A 23,195-nucleotide genomic window follows, 5' to 3' on the forward strand; every position below is an offset into this window, starting at 1 on the left:
TCAGTCTAGTTCATAGTCATTGCGTTTTTAGAAATTGTATTGCCAAGGTTGAAATTATCATAGAATTATTTTGTTGATCACATCCTTCTTTACTTCATGAAATAGTAGTTGACACACATGGCATCATTTTACTGAACCATATTATCAGACGGTTTAAGGTCACTGCCCTGCCTCCTATTGGAGGAAGTCCAGTTCCAATCTGGGGGACAGCAGAGAGAGGGATAAACCACATAGCTCACAATAAAACTGATCCAATTCAATCCAGCTTGCAAAGATTTAACCCCAATAGTTTGGAAATGGGTTAGAAATACAAAGTGCTGTTAAGATATAGCATGATGGCAGACAGCAGATTAGTTTAAAACTAACAAAGCCCCAAAAACCAATTGTACCACTTACAATGGCATAGTATTTTCTGTTCTGTCTTTTCTGTTTCCAGAGTAGACTGAAGGGTTTCCTCTCTGAGCCCAAGCCCCCGGGACTATTAAAGCTTTGACTGCATTTTAAACAAGCCCTGGTGGAGGATTCACCCTGCCAGCTACTAACCAATAGCATGCAGTAATTCCCCAGGGCCAGGAGGCTGTGCTGAATGTATGGCTAGTGCGTTTCAGCAGTGCAGACACTGAACTGTGCATGCTTAGCATGCATGACACAACCGCACATGACTGCAGAGGGTAACCCATGCAGCTTATTGGGCACTTTATGTCTTGTTTTGCCTGAGACCAATAGAGTGTCAAATTTGATCAGGGAAGGAGGTTCACTGCTCACAACACTCACCAGACAGCTTCTACTTCAGTTCTGCTCCACGAAGACAGAAAAACAGAGATATACATCATTATCATGTATGTTCTTTTCAAATGCAGATATTTCTATAGCCATTTGTACTAATTATTATCATTAATCTTTTAACAAGTGATGGTAGGGATTTACACATTGCTTCATTCATACCTCACTTCATGTCTATCCAGTAAGCCAATATAAGAATCACGTCTCTTCTTTGTTTCTAAATTAAACCCATGAATGTGTTTGCTATTCAGCATTGTGCCGTGCTTTCAATCATGAGTCCCTGAACTGAATCTTTGTGGTCAGGCAGCTGTGAAGTGCTGGCAAAAGATGTTAACCAAATGAAAACATGTAGAAAAGAACCAGCAGCAGTACAGTCAGGATGGCAAATGGCCCAAGGGAAATGTGCAACCTCTCTCTCTAATTACACTTCAGTGCGTGCAGTGGTGAACAAGAGAGAGTGGTGCGTTGGGATCGCTTTAATGGGCAAAGCACTGATGAGAATCCTATGAACGCCAAATGCTCTTAGCTCTGAATATTTTAGTAGACTTCACGTCTAGAGAGCAACATGCCCCATGTTCAGCAATGTGAAAAGAAGATGCTTTCAAATTTTGGAGACATGCTTGCATGCCATCAACAACATTCCCAGGGTTTCTTGACAAGTCACTGAATGAGATAAGCGAGTGTTTCAAATAGCTTCGACCTAGAGTAAATAAGGGAGCTGTGAATGCTGTCAGCTGCTCGGGCTTGTGACGTATTTTAAGTAGACATCTTCTAGACTGTCTGTCGTTCCCTTCAGCACTAACTATTCAAGGCATGCCCTCCAGTCCCACTTTACCAACAACCCGGACTTCTTGTCATGTCTGTAACATTGGATCACTGCTCAAATGTGTCACAAAAAGACCAAATTCAAGTAATTATCACAGATATTAGTGTAATAAGCAAACATCTACAGGACCAGTGGAGATGAACTTAAACTAGGTCTTATTTCACATTACATAAGGGAGTTTGCGTTTCCTGATTGTAGCTGTAGTGTCCTCTAACAACATCTGCATCCTCCTTTAATGTGATTGATCAGCATTTGGCAGTTAAATCTCCCATAGTCTCCTAGCGCTCGCCTCTCAGGCAAATAGAGGATGTTTGAATAAATTGCTTGTTGAATATATACAGCTACATTGTCAAAATCTCTCCCTTATATCTTGGGTTTGTTTTACACCACAGGGTTATTGCACCCCAGGGTGCAACATGGACAATTGTAACCCCACCACCCCACAAAAAAAAAAAAAACCATACCCAAAGAATCAAGTCATCCAGAGGAAGTGTTGTTATGTAACTCATATTTGTACATGTAATGTTCATCTCTCCTGGTTATGGAGTTTTCATCAGGCTAATGTCTATTTGGGTCATGTAATACTGATTTGTTATTGATGACATTTACATAGCTGGTATATTTTGCTCTGAGTTCTGTTTAAAAAAGACGTTTTATGGAACTGTTGTAACTAACAAAAAAGATTATAAACATCATAAATAAAAAAAATAAGTGTTTGGATTTTTTTTTAGGAAATATCTCCAGTTTATGCAATTATATCTAATCTATTTTTTTTAAATTGCCATTTAAACTACTACTGACTACTGTGAAGTCAAGTCAAGTCAAGTCAATTTTATTTATATAGCGCCAAATCACAACAAAGGTTATCTCGTGACACTTTACAAGTACAGCAGATCTCTCCTTTAATAAATTTACACCCAACAAACTCCATGAGCAAGCACATCCTGCAACAGGGGTGACAAAACCCTCCTTTAACAGGCAGGAACGTCCAAAACCATGAAGCTGATTTTCACCAAAATTCAGGGTGGAGGGGTGGAGGATAGGCCAAGGAAGGACCCATTAAAGGTTTGGAGCAGATTTGTTGCAAAAGGAAATGATATGTTTTCCTTACATTTAGTTGTTCCTCTAGCAAATAGAACAGATTCATCTGATTTGCCATAAATACTTCAACACCGTGGTGATGGGTTACTGTGAAGACTGTGAGTTCTTGTAAATAGTTGTTACCATGGTGAGGCATCCTGTTTCACCATGTAAGAGGAAACTGTTGTAACTGGACTCCATAGGGTCAGATCCTCTGCAAATTTCTCATGTTTGATTGGAGTCCTGGCCTGATGACATGTAGCTGAATTTAGTTTACTTCTGAGTGGTGGTAGGATGTTAGCTTTACATCAAATTTTACACGATGTTGTCTTAATTTGATGTTTAGTAACAAACTATACAGCAAGTGTGTATTTTTAGTGCCACCTAGTGGAAGCAGGAAGCAATGGTTGCACCACAGTCTGCAGTCTGCTCCTTGGTGTGTGTGCAATGGACAGCTCATCAATGCTTGCAGCTTTAGTTAAGGGCCAGGAATTGTCCTTGGTATGCGCTCTGAGTGCTTTTTGGTTGCACTTGTTTTTCGCCTGTGGGAAATAGAACAACAACTTGCTACAGTGAAAAACAACACTTGCTTTATTTGCAGGAATCACAGATGACATAACTTTGTGACTGAAATGAGCTATTAGTAGAATCTCACCAGACAGTGAGGTTAATGCACAATGTTGGCTGAGCTAAAGTGTAAATTAAAGTGTTAATACTGTAAATGTGGAACTTGCAGGAGCAGCTTGGAGGAAAAGACATTTTTTCTGATATTAACCTTCACTGTGACACTGAAACCTTGCTAATAAATGATACCCAAGTTTAAAGATAAAATCACTAATATATTCCAAGTATTTATGAAATCAGTATTTGCAGTGTGCTGGAGAGTGAATGTACTTTGACTTGTGTCTGAGCGAGAGTAGATGACTCAGACAAGAAATGATGAAAAAGCAGATTTTTTTGAAGGAGACTGCAAAAAGCCAATGGACAGCAGCTGTATATTCAGCCTTTGGAGAAGGAGCTAGACCTAGATCAATACTTCTGTCTTCCCTTTCTTTCTTCTTTCCTCTCCCTCTGCTCATCACTGGAGGCGAAAGGGAAGTGCAGAACTACTGGAGACATTTATTACAGTCCTGCTCAGTGGCTGTGGGAGACACAGACCAGTAACTCTTGGTTCAGCTTGTTAGCAGGCCTGGTGTAGATCTAACAGGAGCTGTATGTCAGCAGCACCAGGATATGTGACATTACCTCCCACTGGGCCACTGATGGGGTTTTTGACAAAGTAGTAGCCATTTCACTAGCCCTGCGAGGATGATTGTCCTGTCAAAGTACATTTATGATCAGAGATACATCCCCATTTGTTAAATTGGAAATTGGAAACAGTCTCAAATTTATTTTTCTAGGCTAATATTACATTTTACATGTTTTATCTCCATTTGGTTCCATTACAAAAATACACCTATTAGGGATATCTAAAGAAAAGAAGCAAAGAAATAAAATGTATTTTTCAATTTCCCATTCACTTTTATCTTAGTTTGAATTATTGAACTCAAAGTGTACACGCAGGGTAGCAAGGATTTCATATTTCAACAGCAAAACCCAACTTAAAGAGTATCTCTCTTCTTTTAAATTCTGCCATTTATGCTCATAGTATTGTTTCTTTTTTCACCGATTCTTAACTTTACACTGAAGTTGAATTGATGATTTAAAGTTTAGGAAAAAATGATGTTCATTGTAGGAGCCAACTTAGAAATCCCAGGAAACGCACTGATATGAGCACACGGTACGTGCAGAGAGAATCAAACCCATATTAAGTATAGTGAGGGTTTGTTTTTGTTTTTTAAGCCCATCATCTAAAAACTGATTCAGAGATGGTTCAAAAATAAGATGTGCACTTACAGTAATTTCATGAGCAACTTGGAATTTTGAACTTTCCCAACTGGCTGTAAATCCCTGTTGCAGAGCATACTGTCCTAGTGCTTGCCTCTTAACGATGTCATTTAGGCTTGAATGAATGGTTTGTTGGATATTCAGTAGATTTACCATACTAGACAGCTAGATTCAGGAGATCACATGATTACTCATGAATCCGGGTTGTAGAGATGAAATACTACCACTGCCAGCCAATAGCTCAGGTTCAGATGTAATGAGTGTAAAAAAAAAAAAAACCAACCAAAAAACAATGGTGGGCCCTGAAGAGATTAGTGTAGATGCGACTGTGGCGTTAGTTATATCAGAACAGGAAAGTATTTTTCTTTGAAAGAAGAGGAAAGGCTTCTCTACAGCTTTTTCCAGTTTGTTGATCTGATTGGTTTGATTTAGCCCATAACAGAAGCGGTCCATCGACTCACCCACCAAGTTTTTGGGTTTTTTTTTGAAGTGTCTGGCCTTTGTGGGTCTTTTTAGTATGAATTGTCCATATAAATGTTTTACTTCAAGGATATGTAAAAGAAAGGCTGTATCTGACAAATTGGTTTTGCCTCTGCTCTGCCCTCTTAGAAGACTCCTAGCAGGTCCCAAGTATATTCACTCCAATGAGAAATGTGAACTTGTGTGCACATTATGACCAATTCTTTTACCCCATAGTCAGCATCGTTATTGGACCCATTTTTTCCACACACTGCTTTCTCCAAACACTCTGACTCTAAGCTAGCATTTTTCAGGCAGATAAATAAAGAGAAAATTAACTTTGTTCGAGACCTGCCTCTGCTTCATCAACACATCCCTTCTCTCTGCTGAACCATCTGGTTTCACTGCAGTGCTGCCAATGACACTTGCTAACCAGATAAACAGAATTTTAAAGGGACTTAGACATGAAAGCATGAATTAAAAGTTAAAACTCCAATAAATTTATCAGAATCTGCTCAACATTTTCAAAAGATGGATAGAGGCAAGTGCCACTCCATACCACTGGCACATCTTGTAATGCGTCTCCTTCCGTTGTAGAGCATTCTCAAACAATGTATCCATCAGTTCCAGTATCATATAGCTGATATGTTCCTTCCCTTTAAGTTACTCAGTCACACTTGTTCACTAAAGATATAGACAAACATGCAAACAGACCCCAAGGCAGAGACCAAAGAAGGTAAAGGACACATAAAGCCAGATCAAGAATAGAAATCAACTGTTTTATACAATAATATGAAGGTAAATCATTGCAGACCTTCAACTTTAGTTTGTCACCTCACAGCAAGAAGGTTCTGGGTTCGATCCCCGGCTTGTGCACGGCATCTTTCTGTGTGGAGTCTCCATGTTCTCCCTGTGTCTGTGTGGGTTCTCTCCAGGTACTCTGGCTCCCCCCCACAGTCCAAAGACATACAAATGGTGACTAGGCTGACTAACACTCTAAATTGACCGTAGGCGTGGCTTTGAGAGCGAATGGTTGTCTGTCTATATGTGTTGGCCCTGGACTGGCAACCGGTTGCCGGACAGGCTCCAGGTGTACGAAAATTCATAGAAAAATTTGGATAAGGTTATTTTTAAATTGGTCCTTGGTAGATTATCTCTGGATGCTTTCTAGATACTTTTATATTCCTGAAAAATAGACTTGATTATATGATATATGAAATTACCAAAGACCATTGATATTCTATGATGTTTATTTTCATACACTTACTCTGTATATAGCCTACTACATGGGCAGCATGGCTTGGAGGTAGAGTGGCTGTCTAGCAACCGAAGGGTTGCTGGTTTAATCCCTGGTGACCATGTTGAAGTGTCCTTGAGCAAGATACTGAACCCATAATTGCTCCTGATGAGTAGTATGTCAACTTGCATGGCAGTCTCCACCATCAGTGTGTGAGTGTTTGTGTGAATGGGTGAATGAGAAAACACTGTAAAGTACTTCGAGTGCTGCTAAGGTAGAAAGGTGCTACATAAAAAATTTGTCAATTTACTATAAATACATCATATTTTTTTCTTTGTGTATGAGCAAGATTCCATGGTTTTCAAATTCTCTTCTAATCTCTCTAATCTAATTCTCCTCTCTTCTATTCTAATAATGTGAATATAGAAATTAATTTATATTATTAAAATTTCAGTCTTTTTTCTCACTGCCCCCTTCCTTGTTTTTGATTATGTTAATTTTACACACACTATAATACATTTAGATACTTTTGCAATATACTGCTTGGACTGTCAGTTTGGCTCCATGTGATGGTGCAGATTCTCTCAACCACAGCGTGTTACTCCTGTCAAATCTCATTTTCAGTAGTGTTTAATGGTGATTGTGGTGTTTCTCTATTTCACCTTCACACGCCAATAACCTAAATACCTTTAGGAGTCTTAACCTCCAAATGACCCTTGCAGGACTAGAATACACAAATAACTGAAAGATCACTTTCTGTACTACACTGTAACCACTAAATGATGAGGTCATTTGAGGTTTGGATGATGCATGGGCAGTACAAATACACTCACATGCACTGTAGCTGCAAGTGACGGAGATTCCTGTCACTCAGTGATGTAATTCCCACAGCCAGTTAATGCTTTGCACTGTGTGTGTGCGTGTGTGTGTGTGTGTGTATTATCATACATGAGACTGCTGGCCACCATCACACACACACACACACACGCACACACACACACACACACACACACACACACACACACACACACACACACACACACACACACACTCACAGATGCACTGAACCTGTGACAGAATCACATCAGCTATCATTTCCTTCTCATCTTGCCCCTGTGATGCTTAACACTTGATGAGGTTTCATCAACAGTGGGTGGGTGGTTAGCATGTGTGTGTGTGTGTGTGTGTGTGTGTGTTTGTATGTGTGTGTGTGTGTGTGTGTGTGTGTGTGTGTGTTGGTGTGTGTCGGTGTGTGTCAGTTTGTCAGTGGTGTTGCCTACAGGACGTGAATGCGTGGGGCTCCAGTCTGCTGGGGTGGATGAATTGCAGCAGGCTGTACTGTTGTAAAAGCCTGGTGTATTTGTCAGCACGCTGCTGTGCCCGCCCAGGAACACTGACTCAAAAAAGCGGTTGCTCTCACGCAGTAGAGAACGTATGGGAGGTCAAATAGACGTATGAAGTGGCAAACTAACACAGTGGAATAAAAATGTGTGCAGTTAACATTCCACATTCTGCTCCCAGGCAAGATTTCATGCTTGCTGTGAGAGAGGGCTCTTACCATTGACTGATTGGTGAGTCACTCCACTGTGATACAGACAGCATCTGTTAGAGTGAATTTAATGCAGCATGGATCTGCTGTGTGAATTATAAGTTTTCATAAGCTTGATGCAATATTACTCTCTGTTCACGGCAAGTAAGGGAACATGACACTGAGGCCCTAAATTTCTATTTGCCTCATTTGTTCTGCATTTTGTGTGTGTTGTGTGTTGTGTGTGTGTGTGTGTGTGTGTGTGTGTGTGTCTTTGCTTGTTGGTGGGTAGCTGAGCCACTTATCCAGCCCACCCTTGTTTTCGTTTATAGCAGAGATATAGCAATATTTGACAAAAACAAATTGAGGCCTATGTTGAGATTAATTATCAGTGTTGCATTGGAGACTGAGAGGCAGATTGACGAGGGTACCATGTTAGATTCAGCCTTATCCCAGAGAAGCAGTATAAAAATGAACATTAGCTATATATCAGAGCTGTCATTCCCCATCAACTCTCTGGTGCTATATTTCAACAAAAACTTATCCAGAAAAATGAGCTCTTCTGAAAAATAAAATGAAAGTCTTGCTCCTCCACATATTTAGTCTATAAATAACAGATGGGACAGCTGAGGGAAGTTATATCAGATTGAATTCGGCATTTATTTCAGTTTGTACAAATGCCACTGAAATACAATGATGAAATAATTTCCTTTCCCTCCAAATTTTTTCAGTTTGTTGTTAGCATTAGGGGAGATTTATTGTTCTTCTTGGCTATAAAGGAAAGGAATCACAGTTGATCCCAAAGTAAGTGGATTAGAGAGGATGGCGAAGCACCAAGAATCATTTGAGGATATGAGGGTTAATTTCCTGCGCTGGAACAAATAGTGTTCACATTTCATTCTGATTTACATGCATGAGTCATAAAATCATTGTCAGTAGAGTAGCCTCAGGCTGTACATTAGGATGTCTGATGACGGTCTCAGCTGGTTTCTTACTGTGGTGGGATCTTGATACACTAAACTGAAAAGACTCCTTTTCAAAGAGAATGATATATGATTTAGTTTGCATGCACTGTGATTATTATTCTTCCTTCTCTTTTTTTAATGGCAATACTGTAGAGACAGCGAATTTCAAAAACGTGTTATTTAACTGAATGAATTTAACATCGCTGTATCAATAATGCACATGTTTGGTTTGATTTGTAAAACCGTATTAAGACCCACAAGATGTGTTTTTCTCTTTACTCACTGTTCTTTGGATTTGTGGTTACTAGAGCTCCACCTGGTGGTTGTTGTGATGTACAAGAGAGCTGTTTCTGCCTTTAAAATCTATGGCTATGTTGTTGTGTGGCTCAATCACTCTTGTGAAAATTCAAGGACCAAAAGACAGAGCGCCTTCAAAATGGTTTCTGTCATTTGTGCGCTTCAATTTTAAGTATGGATCCATAGAAGTCACCTTCCAGGGTTGTTTTGCTATTATGCTCCATCAATTATATATCTGTAATGACACTAAGACAGGAATACTTTAATTAAATGTTCTCTCTCAACAAAAAATAATTAAAACTGGTGTATCACAGAAAATAACAAAAACATTAACATGCTAGTGGAGGCATTGTTACAGATTAAAGTGTTGTATTGATATCAAAAATGAAATTAAAAAATCACTTTTATGTTAAGCACTGATTAGAGTTCAAGTACATAATCAAGCAAGAGTAAATAGGGGAAATTGGTGTGAACTGAGCTTTTTTGTTTTTAGAAAAACTAAGCCCTTAAACCCTAAAAAACGTAGGAATGTACAAGACTGAAAAATTATTTATGCATGTGTAACTCTGAAAAGGTGTACATGGATGTATGTATGCAAATGTATCAAATTTTAAAATGATGAACACTGAGAAATCAAATAATTTTTTTTTTATTCCTCCATGATTCTGCTTTCATGTGTCGGTGTTCATAATGTATTTAGTTAACAATCACACTTATCTACCTCCATAAAGCATTACTTTAATTTCGTGTGTATTTGTCTATTTTCCTACATTGCAGGATGAGCCCTTCAGGTCTCGACCTGGAATGATTGGCAACATGTTCTAAGGACAACATCTCAGCCACCATGAAGGGGTTAGGAGCCAACCGCAGTCGTCATCTGTCTGACTCCTGTGAACCAGCAGGCTGCCCACAGAAACCTCTCTGTTCCTTGACCTCTGACCCTCACCGCTCCTTTCTGTTGAGCCCTACCACAAACCACTATGGCACCCTGGACCCTCATTTACACCAGTGTCCTCCCACCAGCCCCACCACCTTGACCCCTGACTGCTTGCTACCTTTCAACCAGATGTCCAACAGCAGCACCTTCCCTCGTCTCCACTTCACCTCCCAGACTGAGCAGGTTGACTGTTCCCAGGGCAGTATGGCTGGTGGTGTTGGTGGCGCCGGTCAGGGTAGCAGGGCAGGGGGACTATCCACCTCATTGTCTATGGGTATGGGCCTGGGCCTAGGCTTTACTGGTGCTCCTATGATCACGAGTGGATCAGCAACCATCTCATCTGCAGCAGCTGCCAAGATGAATCGGTTACCCTCCAACCTTTTGGATCAGTTAGAGAGGCATCTTCCCCTGCAGCGAGATGGCTTCAGCACACTGCAGTTTCATAGAGGGCGTATGTCAAAACAACGCAGCGAGAGTCCAGGACGGATACGTCATCTGATGCACTCAGTGCAGAAGCTCTTTGCCAAATCCCAGTCCTTGGAAAACTCTGCAATCAAAGGAAGTCTAAATGGACGTTCTGCTGGAGGAGGTACTGGCACCACAGGGGCCAGTGAGGATGGCAGACCAAGCCGCAGGAGCAAGAGTAAAGACAGGGCTAAGACTGAGGGACCAAAGCAGAGACCAAGGGCCAATGCACTGGGCCTCTGGAGCTCAGATGATACCCTTGACACTGACACTACCAAAGCTGGCACTATTGCTGTTGGTTACCGCAACCCACTGAGCATGATGACTCTAGGCAGAGCGGTATCAGACAGCCAGGCCCCTCCCAGACATATCCCACAGGGCTATAACACCATCTCCGTACATTCTCTGAAATCCTCGAAAAGCAGCAGTGACCTCAAGTTCCTGGCATGCCCAGCAGCACAGGTAGGACCCAAGGAAGAGGAGGGGCTTCCCAGGAGCAAGGATGATACATTGGTGAAGAGAGGCTCCTGGTCCACTCTCACACTCAGCCAAGCCAGGCAAGTGTTACAGAAGGGCTCTGCTACAGTCAACAAGACCCTGCTAAAATCAAAGTCATGCCACCAAGACCTGGCACAACAGTTCCTACAGGTAGGAGGGCCAGTGAGTATTCATCTTCATCATCACTCTTTGTAAGTTTGCATGGATATTTTTGAATTTCTGGGGTTCATTGGGTTTATTATTCAGCTTCAAAAAACGGAGATCAGTTGGTCTGATGATTTAATTTGATTCAATCTGTTTATCACAAATTATTGTTTATACACAGATATTTCTCACAAACCCTCACACAACATTCATCCTTGTCATATTTTTAGTACCCATGATCACCTTGAACCCATTTATGAAAATCATAGATCCAACCCAAAACATGTTATGATCGAAGGGATGCTTCCTTGACACCTGGATCACATGATCAGTGAGTCTCAATGTGTGTTTTTATAATGCAGGTCCCAATGGGGGACTGGGCTGGTACTTTGGGTCGTAGTCGGGCTAAAGGAACTGAAATCCCATGTCGAAGGATGCGCAGTGGCAGCTATGTGAAAGCAATGGGAGACCTCGAGGACAGTGAGGACTCAGAGGGAAGCCCCAAACCTTCACCCAAATCTGCTGCCCGCCGCCAGAGCTACCTGAAGGCCACCCAGCACTCCCTGAGTGAACAGCAGCCTCCTCCACCTCCACGCAAGTGAGTCCGGCATCGCAGAAAATCCCATTCACCTTCACTCTCATCGTTTTTCCATAGTTTAGTTTATGCTTGTTTATTTTATTTTTATTCAAGCAGAAAGTAACACTGAATGTGTTTTTGTTGTAACAAGTTTTCTAAGACATATTTTTCTCATGTCCCCAAAGGTAGTCAGCAGGTGGCAGCATCTTGTCACTAATACTTGTCTGGATGAAAATAATGAGAGGAGAAAAGAAATGAAATACAGTATTATCTTATTTGGTACAAAAACAATGGGAGGTGAATTTTGCCATGTGTTTTATTTACGCCCTCCATCCACACGGACAGGCCTCGTTGCTACGCACTCATGCGGGAGGACTTTCTGTGGTCTCCACTACAGAGTGCATGTTCTATGCAGCATCTGAGGTCAGTGTCACCCATAGGCAGACGGTATGGCCCTCCACCCACCATCCCTCCAACGTGTGCCACTACCACTGCCTATCACCTTTTGTCTAACCCTCCCAGTGCTTCTCCTCTCTGCCCTCTATTCCATATCTTACCCAGCAGGTATTCTGAGTGGTTAACCTTTCCTTGCTTCCTCAAGTCCTAACTTCATAACATGCAAATTGTCCATGGTAATCACTCAACCACACCCTGCTGCTTCGTGCTCACCGATTTTCACTAACACACGGTGCCAAATAGGTACGCCAGAACAGAGGAAACCTATTAAAAATGTTCAAGATCAACAGCAAAGTCCGTTTATTAAACCATATTTAGCAATTGTACTCTTTAATCATTGTTTCCTCTGCACTGCCATTTTAAATGAAAACATCACTATCCCCAAGTGTTTAATTTAAAAATACCAAGGGGAACTTTGGTGTTTCTCCTGGATATAAAATACAGCCTTCTCTCACTCCAGTTTATATGAGAGGCTGATTCTTACATTAATTTCCACAGCTCCCTTCCATCCTTAAAAGAGCTGTCCACAAATCGGAGCCTTGATAACTTAGACTGCCTGGTGACCACATTGGAGGCCCCACCACGTCACAAAAACAAAGATTTCACCCAGTGTTCTGGTACATTGGGTAGAGGATCAGGCACTCAGGTATGTCTATTATTTCATCAAATGTTTTGCTAATGCTATAGCCTCATGTTTGGCTGCTAAACAAGAGTGTAATGGATCATAATCCAGAATTTTTTTCTGTGTCATGAATTTAAATCAGCTCCAAAATGTACATAACCTTGAATCGATGCCCACAAAAGACAATAAATATGAATGGAATCAAAGCGTACATTGACACAGTTGTAGCAGAGGGAGGATGATTTAATGTCTGCTGAGTAAGTATATGAATGAGCCAGGTGGGAATAAGATAGTGGGAGAATAAACAATGCTTGAGTGTGTGTGCAGGATGACAAATTGGGACATATGAGTCAGTGTAAACCTGAGGGAGCTTGGTGTATATCTTCATCAGCACGATGGGACTAGGAAGCAGAATAACACATCATGCACAGTTAGCAGACCAATGTAAAATACCTTTCAGAGAAGCAATAATATCGTACTTTACCTGGACATGGAAGGTTTTACGTGAATCAAATAATAACTAGAAGAGGCAAAGATGAAAATAAATCAGATGCAACATTTTGGTTGAGTTCATTTTTTAGAATTCATGAATATTACCGGTCAAACCATAGTTCATATCTAACATGAGAAAAGTTCTTTCTATTTCTTTTTTTTATATTTGATTGTGTCATGCATCAGGACTGATTTGAATAAAATCTAACAAGACTAATTCCAGGAACAAAGAGAGAATGTAGCAAAGCTATTTTGAGTCACTTTTGATGTTGCGTGAAGTATTTTTCCCTCTCACTCCACCAGGAACAAAATCTAATCACTTGTGTTTTTTTTTTTTTAAGATTTATTTCACACTGGAAAAAAAAAAAGTTAAGATTTTTCAACACATTCACCGGTACAGTGTTGGCAGAAGCTGGTGCAAGGTGCAAACACATTCACTCTCTAGACCAACTGGGGATCGGTTACTGTATAACTTGTATAACCTCCAGAATGACATGCATCTCCATTCGCAGGTGTAGCTAGTGTGCATATTTCTCAGTCTGCCCTTTGCCCTCAGCGTGTGAGTCTGCACACGTTCTTACAGGTATGCGAGCAGGGCTTTGGTCACTCAGTACCCTACTGTGAGGGGGAATCGCAGGCAGTGGAGGCTCTGGATCTTCCTGCACCCACGTGCTTCCGGTCGCGCAGCCACAGCTACCTGCGGGCCATCCAGGCAGGCTGCTCCCAGGATGAAGATACAGCTTCTGTGGACTCCGACTCACCACCACCCACCGCATTAAGCTACAGCTCCAACACCAGTGAGTACCATTCAGGACAAAATGGGACAGATAAGTATTAGCTGAAATGGAAGAAATCATTGTCACCATCAACTCATCACTTGACGCGCTACATTGTTTAGACAATTTATAGTTTAGAATAACAAAATGTCCTTTAACATACACGTAACTTTGAAAGTGTGCTATTATGTGCATGAAGCACACATACGCTAATCTAGGTGGTGATGTGCAGTACATTTCCACCTACAATATGCAGTCCATATTTTTAGTTTTTTATCTGAGAATAATAACATTGTGTCTTGCTTTAGCAGTTGATCATAATGTTATTATAGTGATTTGATTATAGTTGAGAATATAAAAAAGGTGCATCACATGAGGTCCAGGAAAGAAGGAAATACACTGCACATAGCCAGTGCTTTTATGTGATGAGTCAGATGATGTTGTGGTCCTCCAAACCAGCTGCCTCGCAACATAAGGTATTTAAAGAAGGTGTAGATTTCAGTCTGAGTAGGTATTTTGATTGCTTAGTGGTTGATGTGGATCTGGCTCTGACAGTTAAAGTCTACAACAAAGTATCACCATGGCACCATGGACATAGTCCTGCGCAAACACATTCATTAATTCAGAGTAGAGACAATCTAAAAGAACTTCCCTGAACTGTGATGCAGATGTTTTATGACAGACAATGATGGATAAAGGTAAACTTTTAAAAAATGTGTATTTTCCATCTGCCCTTTTCAAATGATTTGTTGAATGTTGAGTCTGTAATACTGTATCAATAATGTATCGATATGTTGTAGTTTACACAGGGTGCTGTTTTTAGAGTTTAGTTTATTCATTCTGACCTGCAATGCAGAATGTAGTTTGAAATAGAATACAAACAAATACACATATTTATTTATAACAACAACAAAATCTGAATAGAAAAAACAAATCATAACATAGATACAGTAAAAAAAAATAAAATCATTTGAAATAGTTGAAAGGTTATTAAAAAGCCTGTGTTGTGTATGTTATACATAATATTAACAGTCCAATAAAGTATCACCAGATGACCTGCCAAATGCTCCCTAACCACCAACGGCTGGGTGTGGCCACCTAAAGTTTCCTTGAGACCAATCATCAATAATTCAAGCTCCTCAATCATCAAACATGAAGTAGTGAATGCATGAAGTAAATAATTTTATTTTGAAAAAATATAGATGTATTCTAAGTCAACTTTTTTTTTTCTCTCTGACTGGCCTGTGGAAAAGAATAAATCGCTAATAAGAATGTGTATTTTTTTTTATTTTATTCATGATGTTTGTAAAAAGCAATGTGAGGTTAACACTTTATTCTACTGAACTGAACAGTGAATGTGCCAGGCAAATACTTTAGCACACTAAGGATCTTCATACGTTCATAAGCACATGAAATACTGTAAATGATCATACTATGATGTGGACTTTTCTTTGCAAGTTTTCTATATGTTCAGCTGCAGTTCGAAATATTCTACTACCAGTCTTTTTTATTATTGCTTTTTAGATGGAAATGCATTTAAATTAATTTCCTAAATCGCAAATCCTAAATTTACTTTAGACTTTTGCCTCATTCAAATGTGCTTACTTTGTATTGTTATTGTTTTGTTTTGTTTTTTAGAGGAAATGTGTTGTTTTTTTTATAAAGAGGCTTTGTGCTTTAATTTTGCACCCCCCCCCCCCCCCTTGAGGTTTCTGTTGGGGTTGATATAGAGACTACTTCAGTGTGATGTGTGTTGTCGATAATCGTTTTCCGAAAACGTGGGGAAATGTTTGCCATTTTGAAACTCGATCCTCATTCATGAGACGACAGTCACTACTAAATAGGTTGGATATGTAGATGACCAAGCGTGAGTCCGTTCCCGCGGTGTCAAAGACCACAAATGAAACACACTTATTGTGAAGCCCTACTGAGCTGTAAACCAATCATATTCGTGCTTGATGACATCGATGATAAATCTGTCCAATCATCTTGCGGAAAGCTGTTACAGACAAAACGTGGACTCCAATCCTCGTCGTCAAGGGCGTGTATTACAAATCTTTTCTTCACGGCGTCGTTGTACATCTCACGACAGGACACCGTTGCCCGTCTGCATCTTGTTTGCATCTAATGAATGAACAGAAAATAAGGATTCCCGAGTCAGCTACGATTCGGTAAGATATTTAATCGCCTTTCTTCACTAGGGGTTTGTTTTATGATTGTCCACCGTTGTAGGCGTGTTAGCCAAAGCCAGCTAGCGGGAGCTAATGGTATGGTGGGTTACTTAGCTAGCTAACGTGGATGAAGAAAGGGGGTGAAACCCTAGTTATTGACAAGCATGCGATGCGGCCATGCAGTTATGTGACTACTGTTATTAGAGGGGTCTGACCGTGGCAAAAGGATATAGCCTATATTTCATATATAACATCCCCCATTAATCACGTCAAATACCCGTGTGATAACGTTTGTACACCGCGGTGCGAGCAGTCTGGCTAGCGGTTCAAGCTAACAGTGGCTCACGCGTCAACAGCGGAGTAGGTGGACAGCTCAGTCGGTACGCGGGGCGGTTCGGAACCGTTCTCAGCACGTAGCCCAGTTGAATAATTGGATTTGACACATAAGCAATCTCAAATTGAAAGACACGCTTGTATTCGAATCGTCAATGTTGTATCACGGATTACGAAAAGAAAATTAAATCGGCACTAATACAAACGATGCTGACCGCACTCAGCGTTTCATTCATCATACCGGCAATTGTAAGTATCGACTTAAGTCGTTCAGTAACGTAAGATAACTATTTTCACTTATCCTAGGCTCAACATGTGACAGTGATTTAGGTCAGAGGCACAGAAGAGGCTATGTGTTGAATTACCACCAGAAAAAGGCATAAGTGAGATTCCGTCTTGTGCCGATGAGTAGTGTTTCTCATACCATGGCCGAGTCAAAGAGGCGTTTAGACATTTAACAGTTATAATTGATGGCATAGAGTGTAGACTTGAGTTGTGTTGTAATATTATTTTGTTCTCTTAAAAAGATGTGGCTTGAGCGTTAGCTTGAATCAATTCCTATTTTTAAAATGCTTTTTTTTTTTTAAACCTTAACTGCTTCACTTGTAGTTGTTATTTTTTGGTCGACAGTTTCGTTTGACATTTTTATTCAGCAGTTAGCTACCAGGTTTTAAAACCCAAGGACATGATCAATAATTTATCAGCTTCCTGCCCTACTATACTGGAGGCTAACATAGTGCTTTGCAGATCAGCAGTTTGGGCACTTCACGGGCCTTTTTAAAGAGCTGCCTGACAACAAGAGAAGGATGTGCACACAAAAGGAATGTAACATCAAAGGATACCACTCACAATAACTTGTATGCTTTCTGATGCTATTGTTTATCATGGTTTGAAGAAATCAATCTGTCTTGTATGCTATGTGTAGGAAACACTTGAATTCAGTTTATATTTCAGAGTTTTCCAATTCCTCTAAATAAGACTTGCTGCTAGGCGTCAACAGATTTGCTTTTTTGGAAGCTTTTGTGTTTGTAGCTCATTGTATCCAGGACCTCATTACACAATATATAGTGTTTCTGTGTATTACCATGGATAGACAGTGAGTCATCGTCAGCGCACACTTCCTCCCTCACTCGTTGATGAGGCAATCGCTTTACTGAGAGGGCAAACCAACAGTAGTTTTCTAGTCAGGTCATCAGCAAGGATGTGTGTGCTGAGACAGTGACTAACATGGTTTACTCATGGCAGGTTGAATAGTGTCTCAGTTTTACACCCTTGACAGTTTCGACCTCATACTCTCTTGCCCTTTGTTTACATCATCTGATTAGGCTGTAACCCAGATTGTTGCTCTAGTCCAACAGGTTTGGCCAGGGCTACCTCTGGTATAAAAATTGGCTTTCCATAAAATTGGATTTGGCTTGGCAAATGTAAAGAAATAACAGGCTACAAAATAAAATACTAAAAAAAAACCTTAACAAACTACACTGTAAATCACTGATGGTAATGTGCTCTTTATTTTGAGGTGAAAATGTATTTTGAATATGTAGGATCCCAAATTGGTCATGCACTTAATGGATGAAGTTGAGCACTCATTTTTATGTTACAGTACATTTATGTTCTCTTGGTAATGAATGTTTTAAACAGTTACCTGAAAGTTGATCTTTAATGTAATGGAAGCATCTTTGGAAAATACATTTGATTGTCCTTGAAACATTAAGTCTTCAGTTATTATATAATATAAATGCTTAAATTATTTCTAATCAAGACAAGTTGTAATCTTAGTATCATTTTGCATTTTAACAACACAATGGTTTTCATTCTGGCTGGTGGCCCACCATTACATTTCAGTTTTGTCCTCTGAGGGATAAAGTTTGGGCACACCTTGTTTAGACCAATCACCACTTACTTTTGCAAGGATTGAAAACAAATTGAATCATAAGAATGCAAAAATAAAAGTCAAGCAGTGAAAGCGTAGACTAGATAATTGAGTATGCAGAGTTTTGTTTTGGAGATTGTTTTTGGCCCTAGCTGGCGCCTCTCGCCATGCATGTCCGCAGAAAGTACCACTAACCAAATCCTCAAACTTAATACATTTTCAATGTGGTCGAAGCTCAACCTCTTTTCTCTTTGTTTTTCTGGCTGTCACTAACCTTCTGTGGTAGTCTTAATGCATTTTTAATTTTAGACATCTCATACACACCCTGATTTACAATTCCTTATGTTTTAGTCAGTTGTCCAACAAGATAAAACAGGTCAGTAGAGATTAGTGGGTTTATGCATGCTTTGTTTTGGCCCCTGTAAAAGCCACAAATACCGTCCCTTAGTATCCAACTAGATGAACTGTTTAAATGAGTCCTATGAAACTGGACCCATTTTCAGTGGGATCTCCGTTTTTGGTTGCTGCTTCTTTCTTCCAGTGACCAATGATGTTTTATCTACAAGAGAGCGGCTGTAAATATGAAGCACTATGAGAAATGGTGGTAGATTGTGAACACTTGCAAATGACAACGTGAGCCTAATCCATTCTTCTCATCTTTATTTCCCCTCTTTTCATGTCTTGCTGCGAATCAGTCTGCAAACAGCTTTGATTATATGTCTCACAGGAACATCTATTTTATAACAAAGGTGAAAAATGGAAAAACGTGGAACTTTTTACTTTTTCCTATCAGTATGCCAATACTCCATAAATGAAGTCTTTTTTTTACTTTTTAATCAGATATAACGATTACTTCTTCTAAATGGTGCATTTGTGCAAAATGTATCTGAAAAATGTATTTCGACTGGGGATATTGTGTTTTTGGCCCCAGTGTGCTGTTCTTCTTGCCATTTATGTTTGCTCTGTAAGTCAAAAACTGCTTTACAGAATCTATTGACTCGCCACACATCTTTTTAATATGGTGTATGCCTCATTTTTGGTCACATTTGCTAGCTTCCATTGTCAGGAGAATTAGATAAGTGATTCATAGATTTCATGCAGTATTCTATACATAATGCACATATATAGTTCTTGGTATGTAGCTTTTTGAGCTGCCCCCAACTAGGTATTTTCAATTTGCCTGGTTATTTTGTGTTTGATAAGCGTTGAATTATTTTGATATTTGTAGGGCATCAGAAAATGACTTCCACATTTGAGACAGAATGTAATGAGTATCATAAATACCATGCTGGATTTGAGAAATACAAAACTGTAGTAATTAGCCTTAAAAATAAAAATTTCAGTAGCGCACACAAAGCAGAATGATACGCAGTGTGTCAGAAAAACCACTGTGGAGAAAATGGTTATTATATTAACCCCTTACATGGACTAAATATGCCGAACACTTAAAACAAAACGCAGCCCATCTTTATGCTCAAAATTGGCAGCCCAGTCTCCTGACTACACATTTAAGTCTTCCTATTTTTACCAATGTGAGGCATAAATGATTGGGTTGAATCTTACGCAGTCACCATAACTATATATGCAAAGGGCCAGATTTGTAGATGAAGAATTGGAAAGCATAATCAATGAAAGTGTTAAGCTTTGACCCACGGCCAGCAACAGGTATACAAACCTGGTTCTGGCTTTGACTAGGTGGGGCTGGCAGGGGCACACCTTTTAATAACAGTATCATGCCAACAGTAGTTGGCTTGCAACCAGCACCTTTGATACATGTATCTCCATGTTCCCTTCTTGTAATGTTGCTATTAGTCCGTCCAAAAGAATCTGCTGATACAACAACAACAAAAAAACCCTTCTAGCTTGAAGTAAATTTTCTGAACATGTCATGAAGGAAACTAACACCTTCTGCTGGGTCAGTTCGCGATGGTAAGCCAATTATTCAATCAACGACTGATTACTTTTTCTTGCTGGAGGCACTCTACTCGTATCCCAGCCCTGTAGCTCCAGTTGCTGACTTTTGGGTCAGCCAGCTTCTGTACATCAAATTGTTTTCTCGTATTTACAGTATTTACTCAGCCGTCTAGATAAAAGACCTTTGATGATGACTTCTTGGTTTCTGGATGGAGAAGTAAAAGTAAATTAGGCTGTCGAAGCTTTAAGCTGGCCCTGGCCCAGAGATCCAGAGTCTGGGCAGCTTTTCCTCTCCTAATCACCTCTTGGCATTGTGCCCATAGGTAGGGGATTTTGAGCCAGCCATCATGCCTGTTATTACACTTGTACCCACATGGATTGTTCTCTTTGCTAAGAATGAAAATAATATGCAATTATCCCTCTTCTCTTTTGATTGGATGGTCATACATCAGTTATTTCTAAAATAATAGTGCTCAGGTGGAAGTGAATTGCGTGTGCGCAGTGAACAGCTGATGGATATTTTGCTGACGGAAGACAATCCATCACTGTTGAAATGTTTAAAATCAACTTCATAGCTCTGTGTATTAGCAGCATAACTCAACCATGTAGACTCAACAAAAGCAGTGGAGGCATGTGTTTAGTTTCTGTGTGTAGCAGGGCTAGTCAGCAAACAGTTGGAATGTCATGCATTTGGAACAATTCTAGTGATTATTTTGGAAGCAAATTGAGTAAAAATTATGGCTACACACATTCTAAATAGTGGTGTCAAAAGGGAACAGTTAAACAATGTAGTTGTTCTAGTTTTGTAGCAAAGTATGTTTGTCAATAATTAGTCTGTACACCAAGAGATACAATTGGATTGCTACAGGCAAGGTTACAATAAATGTCACTAAAAAAAAAACCTTTTCATATTACATGGTTATTTAGCTGGCCTTAACAAATCATTGGCTATCATCATCATCCTTAAATTCCATATAAATGCCTTCCTGGTCTCTTTTATTTCGGCATTTTAAACCCTCCATACCTACATATTTGACACAAGTAATGCAGGCAGGGTGTAATTATTTTGGAATAACTGTTTTTGCCCTGGTTGGATGCATCCCCTGAGGCCTGTCACTGCCGGGCGGCATGAGCTACTCATGAATTACATGGAATGAATTCCACAGCCATGTTTGTGTATGCTGGTGGGATTTAATGAGAGCTTAACTGCTGCTGTGTGTCACTGGCTGATGACGGAAGTGCAGCGCCCTCAGAATTATAGGGTGTTAGGTTGCTATTTAGAATGAAACAAAAAGTAGAAAAGATAAATGAGGCTCCACACTGCTTTATAATGAATCCAGAACAGCAAGTCTTGGAAGTATTTGGTAGGTCAGATAGTTGGTTATTGTTTTTTTTTTTTTTTAAAGAAAATACTCCTTCCATCATGTGTCTATGAATAAAAATATGGATCCAAAATATTAGTCTGCTGTTTGTTGTTTAAATCTGTGTCTCATATGTTGCCAGTCAGCCAGCTGTTAAAATAGAATCTTCACAAAGCCAATTTTGAAGAAAGTCTGTGGTTTTTCCTGGTTTCCATGTTTCATGTTAACCCTGTATCATCCACCACAACACTGCAGTCAGACTGATGACAGCAAATGAGGCACCATTCTCATTCCTTGTCCTTGAGTCAGTTAGTGCATACTCTCTGGCAATTAACTCTCAGGCCTCATTTCAGTTTCTGTTGGAAGTTTGTGAATTTAACATTTGTTTATCTGTGTCAGACTTTGAAATGGCCACTGATGGCTCTACTCATATTCAAATACATTTTTTGGAACACCCATTTTCACTTCCTGGTTCAGTCACAATGTATCCTTCTGCAATTCATCACACTGCTATCACTTTGACCATTTTCCTGTTGGAAACATACATCAGCCTGCCTGTGATATTGTTCCTCAAATGTTGCTAAGTCATCAAGCATCAACTGCATGTAAAATCTGAGAGTAAATTTGTAAATATCATCAATACAGCAGCATACAAATGTTTATATTAAAGTCACTCACTACTGTATTTTGACTTCTGGGCACTCCTGTATCAGGTCTGAGCTTCCATGTTTTTTTTTTTGTCCAAGTCTATCTATCAAACTAGGGCTGGGCGATATGGACTAAAAATAAAATCCCACGTTTTTTTCACAAAAAATTTGATTCACAATCTTTTCTGCTTTTTTTTTTCTAAAGAAATTAAGAAGTAAAAAGCACAGAGAGAACTCAAAACAAGTTCTGCTTTCATTTTATCAAAAACTTAACTAACCACTGTATGTATGGGCACCATATCTTTAGCGATGTGCAAAGCGACCGCTTCAGTGATTGCTCTCTCCATCTTGCCCCTCTCTTATCATACGTGGTCCAGTGGGTAATGATTCTACCACAGTGAGCTGTTTTGTAGTGGCAGTTTATTGGTTATAGCGGTCTTTGTCCCCTCGCAAAAGTGGCATTTCTCCCACTCGGCTGGATGCCTCTGTTTTAGATGCTGAAATAAGTTTGTTGTGCTGCTGCCTTTTGTTGCAATGGGCTTCAGAAAAACTTTGCAGCGTGGAGTTACTTGTTCAACGTCTGTCGCCGCAAACCCAAACCAGTTCCAAACCGCTGACGATACCACAATACCAGTATCAGAAATGCCCTAAATACTGCCCTTAATTGGAAGCATCCCTATTCAGGACTGCTCATTGGCTTTTAAGATAATTCTGCTTCAATTTTTACTCTTGATTCTCAATGTTCACAATCGTGATAGTTTGTTACCGGAAAAAAAAAATGCTTGGCCAGATTATTTCTTCAAGCAGTAAAAACAGAAATATCAGCATAACTGTTGTGTCAGGCCTATGTTCACACTCCCCTGTGTG

The 23,195-nt window shown here is 39.9% G+C and overlaps 1 protein-coding gene across 8 annotated transcripts in view; it reads left to right on the forward strand.

The window, feature by feature from the left end:
• The window catches only part of dlgap4a (discs, large (Drosophila) homolog-associated protein 4a), a 79,065-nt gene that overhangs the window by 49,224 nt on the left and 6,646 nt on the right, over positions 1 to 23,195 (forward strand). For 3 of the 8 annotated variants that reach the window (XM_086213513.1, XM_086213511.1, XM_086213512.1), the window contains 5 exons: positions 9,840 to 11,124; positions 11,469 to 11,704; positions 12,029 to 12,106; positions 12,638 to 12,785; positions 13,810 to 14,050. In XM_086213513.1, coding sequence (XP_086069639.1) covers positions 9,907 to 11,124; positions 11,469 to 11,704; positions 12,029 to 12,106; positions 12,638 to 12,785; positions 13,810 to 14,050 — 1,921 coding nt within the window. In that variant the 5' untranslated portion in view covers positions 9,840 to 9,906. The remainder of the gene's footprint in view (positions 1 to 9,839; positions 11,125 to 11,468; positions 11,705 to 12,028; positions 12,107 to 12,637; positions 12,786 to 13,809; positions 14,051 to 23,195) is intronic. The other 5 variants (XM_086213515.1, XM_086213514.1, XM_086213516.1 and 2 more) reach the window with 5 other exon arrangements.

This window comes from Aulostomus chinensis, chromosome 9, assembly GCF_037954235.1.
Source record: "Aulostomus chinensis isolate RoL2024-O1b breed Wild chromosome 9, RoL_Achi_v1.0, whole genome shotgun sequence".
Taxonomy (NCBI): Eukaryota; Metazoa; Chordata; class Actinopteri; order Syngnathiformes; family Aulostomidae; genus Aulostomus; species Aulostomus chinensis.